General features: G+C 49.4%; 1 protein-coding gene across 1 annotated transcript in view; it reads right to left on the reverse strand.

Annotated features, from left to right (window-relative positions):
* Positions 1-16,210, reverse strand: part of Cpt1a (carnitine palmitoyltransferase 1A) — a 61,637-nt gene that overhangs the window by 24,725 nt on the left and 20,702 nt on the right. Inside the window, exons 2-6 of the mRNA XM_087908241.1 lie at positions 12,071-12,221; positions 9,444-9,583; positions 5,800-5,971; positions 3,966-4,067; positions 393-530 (exon numbers count right to left, since the gene is read on the reverse strand). Coding sequence (XP_087764367.1) covers positions 393-530; positions 3,966-4,067; positions 5,800-5,971; positions 9,444-9,583; positions 12,071-12,211 — 693 coding nt within the window. The 5' untranslated portion in view covers positions 12,212-12,221. The remainder of the gene's footprint in view (positions 1-392; positions 531-3,965; positions 4,068-5,799; positions 5,972-9,443; positions 9,584-12,070; positions 12,222-16,210) is intronic.

Here is a 16,210-nt window from a genome sequence, read left to right on the forward strand (position 1 = left end):
TCCCCCTCTTGGTTTCACACCCCTAACAGGCCCTCTTGCCCCGCCCAACAGCATACAGCTGCTCCCAGCAGACAGCTGCCACTGTCAGCATCATCTGAACCCTGACCAGGAACTCAGAGGGGTATGATACTCTGGGATGTAAAAGGTACCAGAGAGGCCACCGCGGGAGGACTAGAGGCTCAAGGGCAAAGCAGCTCCGTGCCCTGAGGGGACTGCAAAGGCTACTCAGGAGCCCCTGCTTGAGGGAAAGGCAGCCAGCAGCTCTGTGCACAGTTCTCAGGGATGAGTATGGCTCTCAGCTACTGTCATACTCCGTGAGCCCTGGAACCCAAACGGGAACTTCCACACTGAACTATCTCACTGAGAAAAGATTTATGTGCAGAAATACTTACATAATTTGTGGCCCACCAGGATTTTAGCTTCAAGTACCACTGCAATTTGGGTCCAAGATTGACAGCGAAATCCTCGGCCAGTGCTGTCATGCGTTGGAAGTCTCCTTCCTTCATCAGCGGCCTCACAGATTCCAAGTACTGGAGTTGAGAGAACACAGTCTGAGTGAGGTACCCACCCCTGAGCCACGGACCACTTCACGCCTCAGGAGAGTCACACCAGGCGGAAAAGGTTGGGAAAGCTTCCCTGAGTCGTCTCTCCCCCCTCTAGAGACAAGACGACCCCTGCAGGGCTAAACATTGCTGCAGGTGAATGAAAACCCAGGTAACTTCTTCCTCATGGAGGAGGAGGAGACATCAAGACATCTCTCAGACGACCTGTGATGGTGGGCCCTGAGATGGGCAGGACAGCCCTGTGGGCCCAGTGAGGGTCAGGTAGGTGCCCAGGCAGAGCAGGAACAGGACCATGGTTCCAGAGTCTAGATGCTCAGTTCAGACAAACCTTGAACATGTTTCGAGGTAAAACACACAGGGTAGCTCACACACAGTCTTCTCTTTTTTTCTTTTTTGAGACAGGGTCTCAGGTAGTCTAATTTGAACTCAAACTCACTAGGTAGCTGAGGCTGGCCTTGAACTCCTTATCCTCCTCCTTTCTCTATCTCTCAAGGGCTAGAATGACAGGCATGTGCCCCCATGCCTGGGTAAGCATGATGTTTTCTAAGAACCCCGAAAGCTCACACCTGTACTTGAGTGTATTCCAGGAAGCTGAACTGTCATCAAGTCTGATTTGTCAAGAAAAGAAACCAGGTCTGGAGCTGAGTATGACGTGGGACACATGTAATCCCAGCACTTTGGAGGCAGAGGAGGTTTAACTGGTCTACATGGAAAGTTCCAGGTTAATCATGGTTATATAGTGAGACCCCGTCTCAAACAAACACCAGCCTGGGGACAGCAGTATTCTCTAGGGTCTGCTTTGCACAATGAGGGGCGGGGCTGTTCCTCAGCAGGGCCAGCTGCTCCTCTGAAGCTTGCTCCAAGTACAACACAGGCACTGAAGAAACGGAAAGGCCGCACTCTCCCAGGGCTCTGCTGGCAGATAGCTTGCCCCCCCCCTACACACACAAAGCCCTGGATTCTCTCCCCAGCACTGCATCGAACTGAGTATTGTAAGATTAGCCCTCCGTCCCAGCGCTCAGGTCGGGGAGGCAGAGGAATCGAAGTTTAAGGTCATCCTTAGCTACATAGGAAATTCTAGGTGTTCAAGACCAGTCTGAGCAACGTGAGATCCATCTGGAAAAGGGAAGGGGGACTCTGTGCACTCTGGGCGAGTGCTGCACCATAGCAGGTAGGCAGCTGTAATTCCCCCAAGCCAGTATGTTTTTGATTTACAGTTCTGAAAAGTGGGCAGAAGGCACGGAAGCATGGGTGTTCTCCCAAACTGCAGGCTGGAACGCACCATGGTGCGGCCATTGAGCAGCAGATCAGGCTCAATACAGAGTCACTCTCTGCTACTCGGGACCACGGACACCTGCCATTCAGAAGCAGCAACCGGCACCCACATGAAAACACGTGCACAGACATCCCCAGCGTTCCTGCTTACAGCACGGCCCGCACCATCTACCCACACAATGAATGTTATCAGCCACAGAAAGGGAAGCAGCGCAGCCATGCTGGGTCAGGGTGAATCTTACAATCATCCTGCTTTGGGAAGTTAAGACAGGAGAATTACAAGTTTAAGGCTACCCTGGGCTACAGAGTAAGATCCTGTCTCAAAGAAAAATAAACGCTAGTGTGTGTGGGGAAACCCACAAGAGTCACCCATTACGTAACTTCATTCATGTCACATTCCTTGACTCGGCAGAACTAGAAACAGAAAGTAGAGCGGAGGTTGGCAGATGGGGCAGGGAGCGTGGGAGTTATTGCCTAATGGCTATGACTTCTGCCTGAGGCCATAGAACGGCCTGACAAATCATGGTGGCCACAATTGCACAATGCCCTAGATGTAATTAGTTTTAATAAACTTTACTGAAAATGGTTAAAATGTTTGTGTGTGTGTGTGTGTGTGTGCATGCGCACATGCAAGCACATGCACAGACACATACATGTACGGAGGCATTTGGAGGGCACATGCCCTTAGAAGCCATCCTTACAAACACCACCCACCCGTTGGAAACAGGTCTTTCAGCAGCCTGGAGTTAAGCAGCCAGGCTGGTCTCACTGGGCCGAGCCACAGGGATCCTCCTGTCTCCACTCTCCAGGACTGAGATTACAAGTGTGTACCACAAACCTGGCATTCTTCTATGGGTTCTGATGAATCAAATTTAGGACTTTGCTTGCAAAGTTGCAAGCATTTTACTGATTGAAAACTATCTCGTCAGTTCATTTCCTCCTCTTTTTTTTTTTTTTTTTTTTTTTTTTTTTTTGAGACAGGGTTTCACCATAGCCCTGGCTGGTCTAGAACTAGCTTTGTGGACCAGGCTGACTCAGAGAGATCTGCCTACTTCTGCCTCTTGAGTGCTGGGATTAATAGCATATGCCACCATGCCCAGCCTTTAAAAAATATTATAAATGTGGGTTTTGTATGTATTTGCCACAGTTTAAAATAATGGATGCACTCAAATTCCTGAAGCACGCACACTAAACAAGGGACTCATCGAGTCCTAAACTGCATCTCAGTAAAGGCATTATTCAAAAGTAAACATTCCCCAGTAGATGGGATACGGCACCTTTAAACACTGAAGATGCAATTAATCCATTACAGAAAAACAACATCAAGCTATGGATGGTAAAACATGTCTACCATGTTGGCATCAAGAGGCTAAGGCAAGAGGATCTGGAGTTCAAGGTCATGGGGCTGGAGAGATGGCTCAGCAGGTAAGAGAACTGGCTGCTCTTACAGAGGACCAGGTTCTATTGCCAGCACCCACTTGATGGCTCACGATTGTAACTCCAGTTCCAGGGAATCCAAGGCTCTCTTCCGGCCTCCTTGAGCACTGCATTGCATACATATGGTGGGTATTGCATGCATACAGTGTACACATCTACACAAAGTCAAACACTTATACATAAAGAGTAAAAAAAAAAAACTTAAAATGTTTGAGGGCCTTGGTCCTGCCTCAACGAAGTGATGGGACAGAGTTGACTGAGCGGGAAGGCCTTACCTGCTCTTAGGAGTGGATGGGGAGGTGAGGGGAGGGAAGGTAGAGTAAGGTGGGGGAGCGGGGGAGTGGGAGGAGAAGAGGAAGCAGGAACTGGGATTGGAACGTTAAAAAAATAAATAAACAAATAAAATTAACTATTAAAAAAAAGAAAATGTTTAAGGCCAGTGTGGGTTGGTTACCTAGGAAGACCTTGTACGCAAAAACTACACATCAAAGGGCTGGGGCTGTAGTTCACGGCAGAACCCTTGTCCAGCCAGGGCAAGCACTCTGAGGTGGGGTGGCATTATCACAGGAACCCTGCAGCAGAGACTCCGCCCACTAATAAAGAGGAAGGAGTGTATTCACAGTCACACTTAGCCAGATGAATCGCTCTAAAGGACGCAGGCATCTCAGCACAAGGGTGAGTCACACCTACCCGGCTCACGGTGTCTTTGACGGCTGGGACAGGCAGGCGCGGCAGAGATGTCTGGAAGCTGTACAGCATGGGCTTTCGGCCTGAGAAGACCTTGACCATAGCCTGAAGATACAAGTTACATTTCACAGATGACGCAGATATTAGAGTCAAAGTCAGGGTTCACCTGCATGCGACTGGTCGAGTGCTTATGGTGGGGCCATTCCCTGACTTACACCATCAGACCTTGGCAAACCAAAATAGGTAAACACTGGGCTGAACCAAAATTAGGTCTGACAGAGGCTTCAGGTATGGCTGCTGACTGTCACCCACGGCCAGGAACCCTGGAGCTGACAACACGTCTGCAGGTGGCTGTCAGCCTCCTCCTGGGAGGTTTGAGGTTGGTGCAGGCTCTGGATACAGGAAGTAATGCCAGCTGAGGTGTCCAGCCCTCAAGTCACCCCCAGGGTAGGCAGTGTGTCCCTGTTCATCAGACCAAGCAACATGGAGAGTGAGTCACTTCCCACAGTCTCTATGAAGGCTGACGCAGGCCAGGTATAGAAGGCAGCTGTCTGCTCCTGACCAAAACCAGGACATCTCTAACGGTTCAAGGTGTAGACAGTGACGATTCTCAGTGCTCAGGGGTGCTGGGACTCAGTTTAACATCAGCCACGAGGACTGCTTAAGCCTGCCGGAAACCATCTCTATCTAAGCGTTACGTTCTGCTACTCTAGGCATTAGGAAACCCAGACAAGGTGGAAGCTGGTTTGGGAAAGAGTGGAGTGTGGTGGGTAGCAAGGGGACCCTGAAGGAGAAGATCACAAGTGGGGATGATGGGGGGGTGTGCTGGTCAAGGTCAAGCTGACCCATTCCTCCCCTGTACCAAGATGACCCCCAGAGAGAAGCAATTCAAAAGACAATTTTACTAGGACCAGATTCATTAAAATCATTTACAAACCTCGGGAGCAGAAAAATAGTTTCTTTATAAAACAAAAACAAAACCAAACAACAAACAAAAAAAACCCTAAGTGAAGACCAGAGCTGAGAGTGGTACCGTATGTGGGTGGGGGCACACGTGACAGCCACTCTGTGGAAGGGGGTGTTGATGGCAAAGAGGGAAGCCCCAGGAGTGAGCTCCACTTTGGACAGCCACCCTCCACCCCCACCTCAGAAAACTGAGCTTATAAAAATGAGCTGGGGCTTCGGATATGCTCAGTGGGGAGACAGATCACTGAGTTAAGCTACACATGAAGCTTTGGGTTTGATCGCTGGCATCTCGTAAAAACCAGACATAGTGGCGCACGCCTGAGCTGGAGGCAGGAGAACCAGAAACTCAAGGTTATCCCAGGCTACACAGTAAATTCAAGGCCAGCCAGGGTGACATGAGACCTTGTCTCAAAAAACAAAAACAATAAACAAAACAAAACAAGAATCTCCATAACTAGTTATAATTTGACAAGGCTCGTGCATATGGCAATAACCCTCTTCCATAAATGAGGGTGCTTGGCCTTAGGGTCAGGGTGAAATGGAGAACACGGAAGGGTTAGGGTAAATCGTGATTTGGCCAGCAAAAGTGTCTTGACTACAAAATGGCCCCAAGGCTACAGAGACCTGGTGGGTGGCACTTAGGTTCACTATCCATCCCGAACTACAGGCTAAACAGGTGAACAGAGAGATGGCAGGACTCCCAGAAACCATTAGCAAGCAGCCCTGGGCTCCATCCGAATGTCAAGGTGAGCCATAGTTCTCCCACAGTCACAGGCTGGGGACAGGTCACACATCAAAGAGCAGAGGAGAGTTCTAACCAGGCAAGGGTTCTTCTCTGGTGACGTCACCCTAGCTAGCGACAGATAGTTACCATCCAGATCCTGGTGCTTCGGCTCATTTTGCCATACTCCGCGAACATCCAGCCATGGTAGGAGAGCAGCACCTTCAGTGAGTAGCGCATAGTCATGATGACCGCTACCCAGAGCCCGGTGCCAAAGAGGATGCCGCTCACGATGTTCTTTGTCTGACTTGACATGCGGCCACTGTGGGGATGGACCAGAGAAGTAGCTAGAATGGCATCGTGGGAAGGTGGCTACAGCTACCACCACCAAGCACTGGGACCAAGGGCCTTCCCAAGGACAGGAGAGAACTCGCTGAGGCTGTGAACCAAGGCCAAGCCAACTGGATCGGGCCACACTCCAGCAGGGGCACTATTTAGACTTGGTGGATTTAATAAAAGAGTGGGTGTGGAGAGTTGGCATGGGTATAGTCAAGATACACTGTTGACATGTACGGAACTGTCATCGAGGGATGAATAAAAGATAGTCTAGATCAAAACAATAGTATACATAACCATAAATGTTCTGATATTGGAAAACATTAATTTAACATCATTTAAGTGACAGAGACAAGTTTCTTCTCAGGTAAAACACTTATGCTCTGAAATGCATTTTCCCACAGTTGGTCAAACCCAGCATTCAAAGGGCTGGAGAGATGGCTCATCAGTTAAGAGCACTGACTGCTCTTGCAGAGGACCCAGGGTTCAATTTCCAACACCCACATAGAGGCTCACAACCACCTAGATCTGAGGCCTCTTCTGACCTTCAAAAGCACCAGGTGTGTACATAGACACACATGTAGGCTAAACACACATACACATAGAATAAAATTAAAAAACTAATCCAAGCTGGGTGTGGTGTCAGATGCAGAGGCAGGCAGATCTCCATGAGTTCACAAGGCTAGCCTGGTCTACACAGCAAGTTTGGGGATATCCATGACTACACAGAGAGATCCAGTCTTAAAAACCATCCAAAGTTCAACTGCGTCTTTAACCTCTTAGATCTTTTCAGATCAAAGCAAACAGAAACTCAGCCTAGGGGTACAGGAGCTTAGTCCTCATGGGAAGATGGTTCCAGAACAACCCTTCAGGCTGCAGGACTCTGACCTTTCACCTGGCTTTTCTAAATTTGGGCCAGGGATGACCCAGTTTACGAAAATAGATTCTGAGAGACAAAGAAACAAATCTTATAAACACTGAGATTAAACAAGGTTTTAGTAGCTGGCACGGCTATATGCAATCCGGCTTTAAGGCACAGCTCATGTTAACAGCAAAGTAAAACTGTTAGCCCCGCAGCTACCTTCAACCAGGCAGCCAGCTCAGCACACAGAGCAGCACGCGGAGCTGTTGGCGGGCTTCCCTCACCTCTCGGGACCAGCCTGCGGTGACCAGATCCACCAGCTGCTTCTGGTAACCTAGTCCCTGATGGATCTTCAGGGCCCCAGGCAGACAAGGTCTTTGGCAGGGCGCCTGAACAGGCATTTTTATCTGGTCTCCTGCAGTTGCTTACAAAGGCATAGCCAATGCTGCCTGGAGGGCTGGAGGCTGAGGAGTTGGCTGACTTCTCTGTCACTCCTAGGTGTCTCAATCAGAGGGCAGGGCATGGAGGCTCATTAAAGAGCAACCTCCAGGATTCCCAGAGCACCTACCCCAGCTCAGAAACCAACTCCTCCAGCTGTGAGTGTCCCCTGGGGTCATTCTTTTGTCAGTTTGCTTTTGCAATCCTTTCTAGTGCATAATCTCTCCATCTCAGCAACCAGGAAAGCAGCATTAGAAAGGGCTGGAGAGATGGCTCAGTGGTTGGAGGGATTGCTGCTCTTCCAGAGGACCTGAGTTCAAGGTCTGTTCCCAGCATGCGTGGTTGAGTTGCTCACAACAATCTGTAACCTCAGCTCCAGGGGCCCAGGGCCCTCAATTGGCCTCCAAAGGCACTGAACTCAATGCTCCCAGCTGAGCTTAGCCCTGACCCTAAACATTGTAGGGACCCTTCACAACTCCTGGCTAGAAAACAAGGCCAAGTGCATAGCAAGAACCTTGTGGCTATTGCTTCTCAGTTATAAACCCACTGGAGGACATGTTGTGAAGGACATGCGGCACAGGACAATTAGGGACAATTCTGAAACTACTTGCTTGAACCCAGTGTACAGGCCTGTAGTCCCAGGAGAGGCAGGATGGTTAAGTTAATCAAGAGTTCAAGGTCATCTTATACTACATAGTACCTTGAGACCAGCCTGGGATACTTGAGACCCCATCTCAGAAAAGAAAAAGAAAATGTCCAAATGCAGGGGTCACAATGCACAAGGAAACCTAGCCATGGTGTGCTGTGCCCTGGCACTCTACACTGAGAGACTCTAACATCCTCCACCCTAGATGGTGTCAGGGACTTGCTGGAAGCTGCATGGAAGAACTGCCACCAGAGGTGACCTGAGGCTGGGGTGTAGTTCAGCGGTAAGAGTGAGCCTAGCATGCATTAGGCCCAAGGCTCCATGCCATCCCAGAAAAGAAGTGTGTAGAATGTTCCTTAGATACCTTCTAGAGCAGATCCAGTATCTAACAGGAGACCCCAGCTACAAATGACCCCTTAAGAAAAGTATTCCGTGGCTGGAGAGATGGTTCAGTGGTTAAGAGCACTTGTTGCTCTTACAGATGACCTGAGTCCAGTTTCTATATCCAGTAGTTCACAACTGTTTCTGACTCCAGCTTTAGGGGACCCAACAGCTTCCTCTGGCCTCTGAGGGTACCAGGCACATATGGTACACATACATACATGCATACAGACAAAACACTCATATTCATAAATATGAATAAATAAATCTTTTTAAAAAGTCAGGGTTTGTATACAATAGTCTCAGTATTCTGTCTGCATGTATGCCTGCAAGCCAGAAGAGGGCACCAGATCTCACTACAGATGGCTGTGAGCCACCAAGTGGTTGCTGAGAATTGAACTCAGGACCTTTGGAAGAACAAGCAGTGCTCTTAACCACTGAGCCATCTCTCCAGCCCTGTGGAGCACATTTTTAATCCTAGCACTCGGGAGGCAACAGCAGGTAGATCTCTATGAGTTCGAGGAGGGTCTGGTCTGCAGTGTCAGGCCAGCTGGAGCTATACAGTGAGACCCTGTCTTAAAAAAATTAAAAAAGGAAAGAAAAGCCAGAAGCTGGCCAGGCCTTGTCCCCAAAAAGGATGCCAACAACTTTCAAGTTCCCATAATAAACCAAATTCCAAACCAAGGTAAAATGGACTTCCTTGGGGAATCTAAGCCACTCTGAAGGGGCCAAAGGCTGAAGTGTTGACCAATGGCAGTTAGTTCAGGAGACCAGATCACTGGACAGACTAACTCCAGTGGAAAAGACACTGGGAGCCATCTTCTGAGTCAGAGAAGCCCTCTGAGGTCACCACTGGCACCATCGACTGCCACAGCTTGACCTCAGGAAGCTGGACACCTTGTGGAAGGCAGGTGGCTCGGGCCTCGGCCATTCTTAGCCTACTATCCCGAGGAGTGTGGCCGGGTCCACAGGTCACCCTTCCAAGGGACTTCACTACCAGGCCAGGAAAAAGAAGAGAACCCATGTGGCCGGGCAGCAATGGCCTTGTGGAGAGTCCAAAGCAAGGGCAGTCAACTGGGCACTGTCATCTTCCTATCAACTGAGGCGTAGGGGGTGGGGGCGGTTACTCACGTGGTATCCAGGGTCTGGTTGATCTTCGCGATCATGCCCAGGGAGGGGTCCACTTTGGCATGCATGGATGATATCACGCCCACCACCACGATAAGCCAGCTGGAGGGACTCGCCGGGAACACACCCGTGATGATGCCATTCTGAAAAGACACACTGGCTGTAAGCGCCACTCTCCTGAGGCCACCATCACTGCTCTGCAGAAGCCCAGTGGCAACTGCAGCTGGAACAGCAGGCAGCAGGGAGAAGGTCTGGCACGCAGGCCACCAAGGACCAAGTGCCCATAGCTGAGACTCTTCCTGGAGCCACGACTGCCTCATCTTCATGCAGTTTCTTCTTTCCCAACTTCTGAGTCCAAATGCGCCCTGGGAGATTCCCCAAGAGGGACTCAGGGGCAGCAGGAACACTAGGCCTGACTTACCATACAGATCCCCACATGGTGACAGCCTGGGCACCATGAGGTCCCACTCCCAGTCTGCCACTATCTGGCAGTCAGAGACCCCAGCTCCCAAATTCCCTTTGCTCTATCCAACCACTGAGCCATCTCTCCAGCCCTGCTCTGGGCCTTTCTAATGCGCTTTCCTGGTTGCTGAGATGGAGAGATTATGCACTAGAAAGGATTGCAAAAGCAAACTGACAAAAGAATGACCCCAGGGGACACTCACAGCTGGAGGAGTTGGTTTCTGAGCTGGGGTAGGTGCTCTGGGAATCCTGGAGGTTGCTCTTTAATGAGCCTCCATGCCCTGCCCTCTGACTGAGACACCTAGGAGTGACAGAGAAGTCAGCCAACTCCTCAGCCTCCAGCCCTCTAGGCAGCAAAACAAAGTTTAAATTAAAATTTCTGCTATATTTATCTATTGTACATGAGTGGATGCAAGGACACCATGCTGCAAAGGTGGAGACCAGAAGACAGCGTGTAAGAGTCAGTTCTTTCCTTCTATCTGGTGGAACTTTGGTCTCTGCCTCCTGAGTGCTGGGACACCATGCCCAGCATAATAAATTAATTCTTAGTAGATGCACACATTTAGCCCAAGTATTTGGGAAGCAGAGACAGACAGAGCTCTGTGAGTTTGAGGCTAGCCTAGTCTTCACAGTGAGCTCCAGGGTAGCCAGGGCTGGCTATCAAGTGAGACCCAAACTCAACAACAACAATTCTCCAAGCACAGTGTGAGGACTTACATGTCTTCCCAGAACTTGAGAGGCAAAGACAGGAAAACTGCCTGAAGTTACAGACCAGCCTGGGTTACAGGGTCAGATTCTATCTCAAAAAAATCAAAACAAGGCTGGAGAGACAGCTCAGGGGTAAAGCACCTGCCACACAAGCTGGAGGAAGAACCGGTGTTTAGATCTCTAGTATCAATGCAAAAGCCAGGCAGGGAGGCACCCACATGTAACCTCAGCACTCCAGAGGCAAGCTGGCTAGCCTATACTACCCAGGTTCTAGATCAGCCAGGCTCTAGACTACCCAGGTTCTAGACCAGCCAGGCTCTAGACTACCCAAGTTCTAGACCAGCCAGGCTCTAAACTAGCCAGAATCAGTGAGCTCAGGATCAGTGAGACTGTCTCAATATATAAAGTAGAAAGTTATAGAAGAAGACACCCAATGTAAAGGTCAGGCCTATACACACACACACATACATACACACACACACACACAAACACACACAAAAAAAAACAAAAAAAAAAACAAAGAAGGAAAACCTTTCTTGGAGCTAGAGACAGCTCCGTAGTTAAGAACACTCGCTCTTATAGCAGACCTGAGTTCAATTCCCAACATTCATGTCAGGCAACCACCTGTAACTCCAGCTCCAGGGGATCCAATGCCTCTGGTCTCTGCAGGTACCTGCAACTAACATACACCCTCCCATATCCAGATTATTATTTTTAATTAAGTGTATTCCATAATAAAGGATACACATAATTAAAATAAATCTCTTTTTTAGAAAGAAAAATAAAATCACACTTGTGACCTCCACACTCAGAAGGTAGAGGCAGAAGGATTAAGAATTCAAAATTATCCCTTATTATACATTCTGTTTGAGGCCACCCTGATTACATGAGATCCTGTGTCACAAAAGCCAAGACTCTCAGAGGTCCGTGTGTTGCTACCCCTGTCATCCTAGCACTTTGGAGCCTGAGGCAGGATGGTTGTTGTAATTTCAAGGCCAGTTTGGGCTAGAATGAGACCCTAGTAAAAAATACAAGCATAAATAAGTAAATAAATAACTCAATAGAGTTAAAAATAAGCTAGTCATGGTGGCATGTGCCTGCAATCCCAGCATTCGGGAAGTAGAGGCAGGCAGATCTCTGAGTCCCAGCAAGCACTGCAGGGGACAGCCAACCAACCCTGAGTCCCAGCAAGCACTGCAGGGGACAGCCAACCAACCCTAAGTCCCAGCAAGCACTGCAGGGGACAGCCAACCAACCCTGAGTCCCAGTAAGCACTGCAGGGGACAGCCAACCAACCCTGAGTCCCAGCAAGCACTGCAGGGGACAGCCAACCAACCCTGAGTCCCAGTAAGTACTGCAAGAGACAGCCAACCAACCCTGAGTCCCAGTAAGCACTGCAGGGGACAGCCAACCAACCAACCCTGAGTCCCAGCAAGCACTGCAGAGAACAGCCAACCAACCTTGAATCGAATGAACTTCTTCTTCCAGGAATGCAGTCCCGACAAGCAGATCTGTTTGAGGGCTTCGTGGCTCAGGCGGAGGTCGATGCCATCGGGGGTGACAGTGAACTGGAAGGCCACTGCTTGATGAGCTTCTGCCATCTTTGAGTACCTGGAGCAGGGACAGAGATGGCTTAGAGAGGCCTGACAACAGAAACCAGCGCCTCCAGCAGATGAAGCCCTCCAAATTTAACCCTGTGACTTAAGAGACTCATATATGTCTCCCTCACTGTCCCTCACTCCATGCTTCTCACCTGTCCAGCTCCCTACAGCCTTGAGGTGACGGTGTGGGCCCATGTTACCGCCACCCCATGCCCTCTGCCCACCACACTGAACCACACCCCAAAGGCACCCTCAGCCAGCACGACAAGGACACTGGCGGCCATGTATTGACCAGCACTGCGGAGATGACTCTTCTTACAGCCCATGCCCAGAAGCTGTCATGAGAACTCCAGGAGCAGCAGCAAATGGGTCCCCAGCAGTCCTGAACCCTGACTTTCGGGCCAGACTACCGCACCTCCAACATCAGAGAAGGCCACAAAGACCTCGCGACAGGAGATGAGATGGTTGGGCTGGAAAAGCCCAGACTGGCAAGATAAACTCAACCCCAGAACGCAAGCAAAGGCGGAAGGAGAGGACCAGGTCCACAAAGCTGTCCTCTGGCTTTCACACACACATTGTGCTGTGCATGCTCTCTCCCAACATACAGAATAAATAAAAATACTTTTTACTCTGGGCTATGGTGGAGCTCACCTTTAATCCCAGTTCTCAGGAGGCAGAGGTAAGTGAATCGCTGATGATGAGGCCATTCTGGTCTACAGAGGAAGTTCCAAGACAGCCAGGGATACACAGAAAAACACAGAGAAACCCTGTCTCAAAGTAACGAAAACGACCTAACTAATCCCGATCCTCTGAGGCCATTCCTAAAGTTAAACTTGCCCGAGGCACCCATGTATGGGGCCTTTGTCATTCCTGCACAAAACATGGCCTCTTCTGCGCAAGCCTGTCCAGCCCCACTCACTATAGGAAATCTTAAAAATCTCTGGGCTCTGTCTGAGTGACTAGCATGAGTGAAGCCCAAGTTAGATTACCAGTACAAAAAAAAAAAAAAAAAAAAAAAAGAGGAGCTGGGGCTGGAGAGCTGGCTGGGAAAAATGTTCCCACTCTTGCAGAGGACCAGAGTTCCATTCCCAGAACCCAAGACAAGCAGCTCACTGCCACCTGTAAGTCCAGCTCCAAGAGAGCTGAGGCCCTCACCTGGCCTCTGTGGGTACTGCAATCACACACACATACACATAGAGCAGATTAATACACATAAACAATAAACAAGAGGGAACTACAATATGCTCTTTCCTTCTCTTCTTCTGTCTAAGTCAACCCACTCCCACTCAACAGAAGGGTCACCTCTTGCCTTCCTGGTTCTCTCACTCCCCCAGCAGCTGCCTGAGGAGTCCCCTCTTTTGAAGGTGTGCAACCCCTGTTTCCCAAATCTGTTTCTTACAAAGGACTAAATATATATATATATATATATATATATATATATATATATATATATATATATATATATTAAAGGTAAGAGGTAACAACTACACAGAACCATAATAAAATCTAATTTATGGGGGTGTTCTTATCATATAGTAACTTTCCACAAGCCCACAAGGTCGGATAAACCTGTCAAAAACAACAGCTTTCAGGACTAGTGAGAGAGTTCAGCAGTTAGGGCCTGGGTTTGGTTTCTAGCACTTAGGTAAAGAGTAGCTCACAGCCATCTGTAACTCCAGCTCCAGAGGGTCTTCCCCCCTCTCTGCCTCCCTCGGCATGGCACGCGTACGGTGCACATACATGTGTGCAGACAAAACACTCAGACAAAATCCCCACATTTTAAAGATGTCTATTTTAAATGATTTATTTATCTTTATTTCACGTATACTGGTTTGCCTGTATGAGGGTGTTGGATCCCCTGGAACTGGAGTTACAGACAGTTGTGAGCTGCCATTGAGTGCTAGGAATTGGACCTGGGTCCTTTGGAAGAGCAGCCAGTGCTCTTAACCACTGAGCCATTGCTCCAGCTCAAATACGTATTTAAAAAAAAAAAAACAGATAGGATTCTAGGGCTGCATCTCAGGTGGAAGAGTGCGCACTGAGGTTGCACACGCCCTGGGCGTGACATCCAATACTACCATGGTAGTCCTTGCCTGTAATTCCAGCACTCAAGAGGTGGAGACAAGAGGATCAGGGGCTCAGAGTTATCCTCGACTATACTGAAAGTCAGAGGCTAGTCTGGGCTACATGACATTAGCACGCGGAATCAGGGGTGTAGCTCAATGGTAGAGCATTTGTCTAACCTGTGTGAGGCCCTGGGTTCTATCCCCAGCAATGCAAAAAACCTTTTTAAATCAACACATGTCAGTATAGTTCAAAGATACCAACCAAAGCTCCGTGTGGTAGCATGGCCCTAAGGAGGATGAGGAGGAGGATTGCCACAGCTAGAGGCCACTTTGATCCAGCAGCCTGAGTTGTAGAATTCAACCCTGTCAATTGTGAATCATTTGTTCACTCAACGAACATTTGCTGGCTGCCTCCCATGTACCAGTGAAGTGAGGCCCTAGACCCTGGTAGAAATGGGAAATGGTCCCTCTGCCATCGTGTGACATAGAGAGGAGGCAAAGAGCAACCAATGCCTGCACGACAGTTAGAGTGCAGGAGAAGGAGATGCCAGACAGGAGACCCTGAAGCTCAGCATGCCACTCTGGAAACAAGAGCAGACAGCCCTGGCCCAGTGTGGTGCCATCAGAGATGAAGACAACAATCAACTCAACAGGTCCGAGTCCTATAGGCTGGACATGCTGATAAAAGGGGCCCTACAGCCTGGAACTATGTGCTCTATGGAGCCACTTCCTGGGGTGGGGGGAGCAGGCAGCTGACAACTCACCTGTGGACCTGCTGCTGGAAATGCCAAGTGTCACCAAGGACACCTAGGTGGAGCAGCCAAGGACAGGGAAGTGGAAGGAATGAGGACGGTACTGGAGGGCAACACAGCTGGAAGCTGGCCTGTGAGCTCTGCTCTGACCTTCAAAAGGTTGAGGGGCAAAACTTAGAGCCCAAGAGAAGTCCCAGAGCATTTACAACCTGCCTGGCAGGGCCTGGCCTTGATGAAGGCACTGACCCCACCTGAGAAAGTGACAGGACAACCCACCCATGCTTGTTCAGACACACATAGCCCAGGTGAGGCACGGAAGGCAGCTCCAGTCAGAGTGAGGAGGCTGGCATCTGGGATTCCCTTGAACTTCATATCTTCCTCCATCTACTGCTAAAGTGCTGGGATCACAGATATCTGCAACGTGCCTGCTTTATCCACTGCCGGGGAAGAAGGCAGGGCATGCTAGCCAGGCATCCTACTGACAACAGAGCCAGCACCAGGTCAAGCTTCCCATATCCACAGCTATCATGAGACCTGAAGCATCAATCCAGGCAAACAGATTCTGTGACTGGTCGCCCTGCCAATCGTTTATGTGACCTCAAAGGTGAGCTGGGTGTAGTGTTTCAAGTTCAAAGCCAGCCTGGGCTAAACAGTGAATTCCAGGCTGGGCTACAGGTAGTCTTTGTTGCAAAAACAAAAACAAACTCAATAAATACTTTAATGAATTTTAAAAATATCAGGGGACTTTCCTGTTGTGTGTATGTGAGTGTACACATGTTCCCGGATGTTCATACCCGTGTCTGTGCACCAAGGCCTGAGTTCAACACCAGCTACCTTCCTCTACTATTTTCAACTTGACTGCCTGGAGGCGGGGTCTCTCACTGAACCTGGAGAGTGTTGACTGGCTAGGTGGAGTGAGCCCCGAGTCCTGGTATCCTGTTCGCACCGTGTGCTGTATCCGTTCACACCAGAGCTGGAATTACTGGCCTACGCTGCTATACTCAGCATTTTACATGGATGTTGGGGCTCAAAGTCAGGTCCTCAAGCTTGCTCAGCACGCTTTTCACCCACTGAGTCATCTCCTCAGCCCACAAGGGGGCTGTTAACTGCAGGTTAAACACAGTGCTACAGTCAGTTCTAGCCAAAGTCATGAACCCCACGTTTGTCCAGAAACCAAACCT

The sequence above is a fragment of the Myodes glareolus genome, chromosome 7 (genome assembly GCF_982192425.1).
Source record: "Myodes glareolus chromosome 7, mMyoGla1.1, whole genome shotgun sequence".
Taxonomy (NCBI): domain Eukaryota; kingdom Metazoa; phylum Chordata; class Mammalia; order Rodentia; family Cricetidae; genus Myodes; species Myodes glareolus.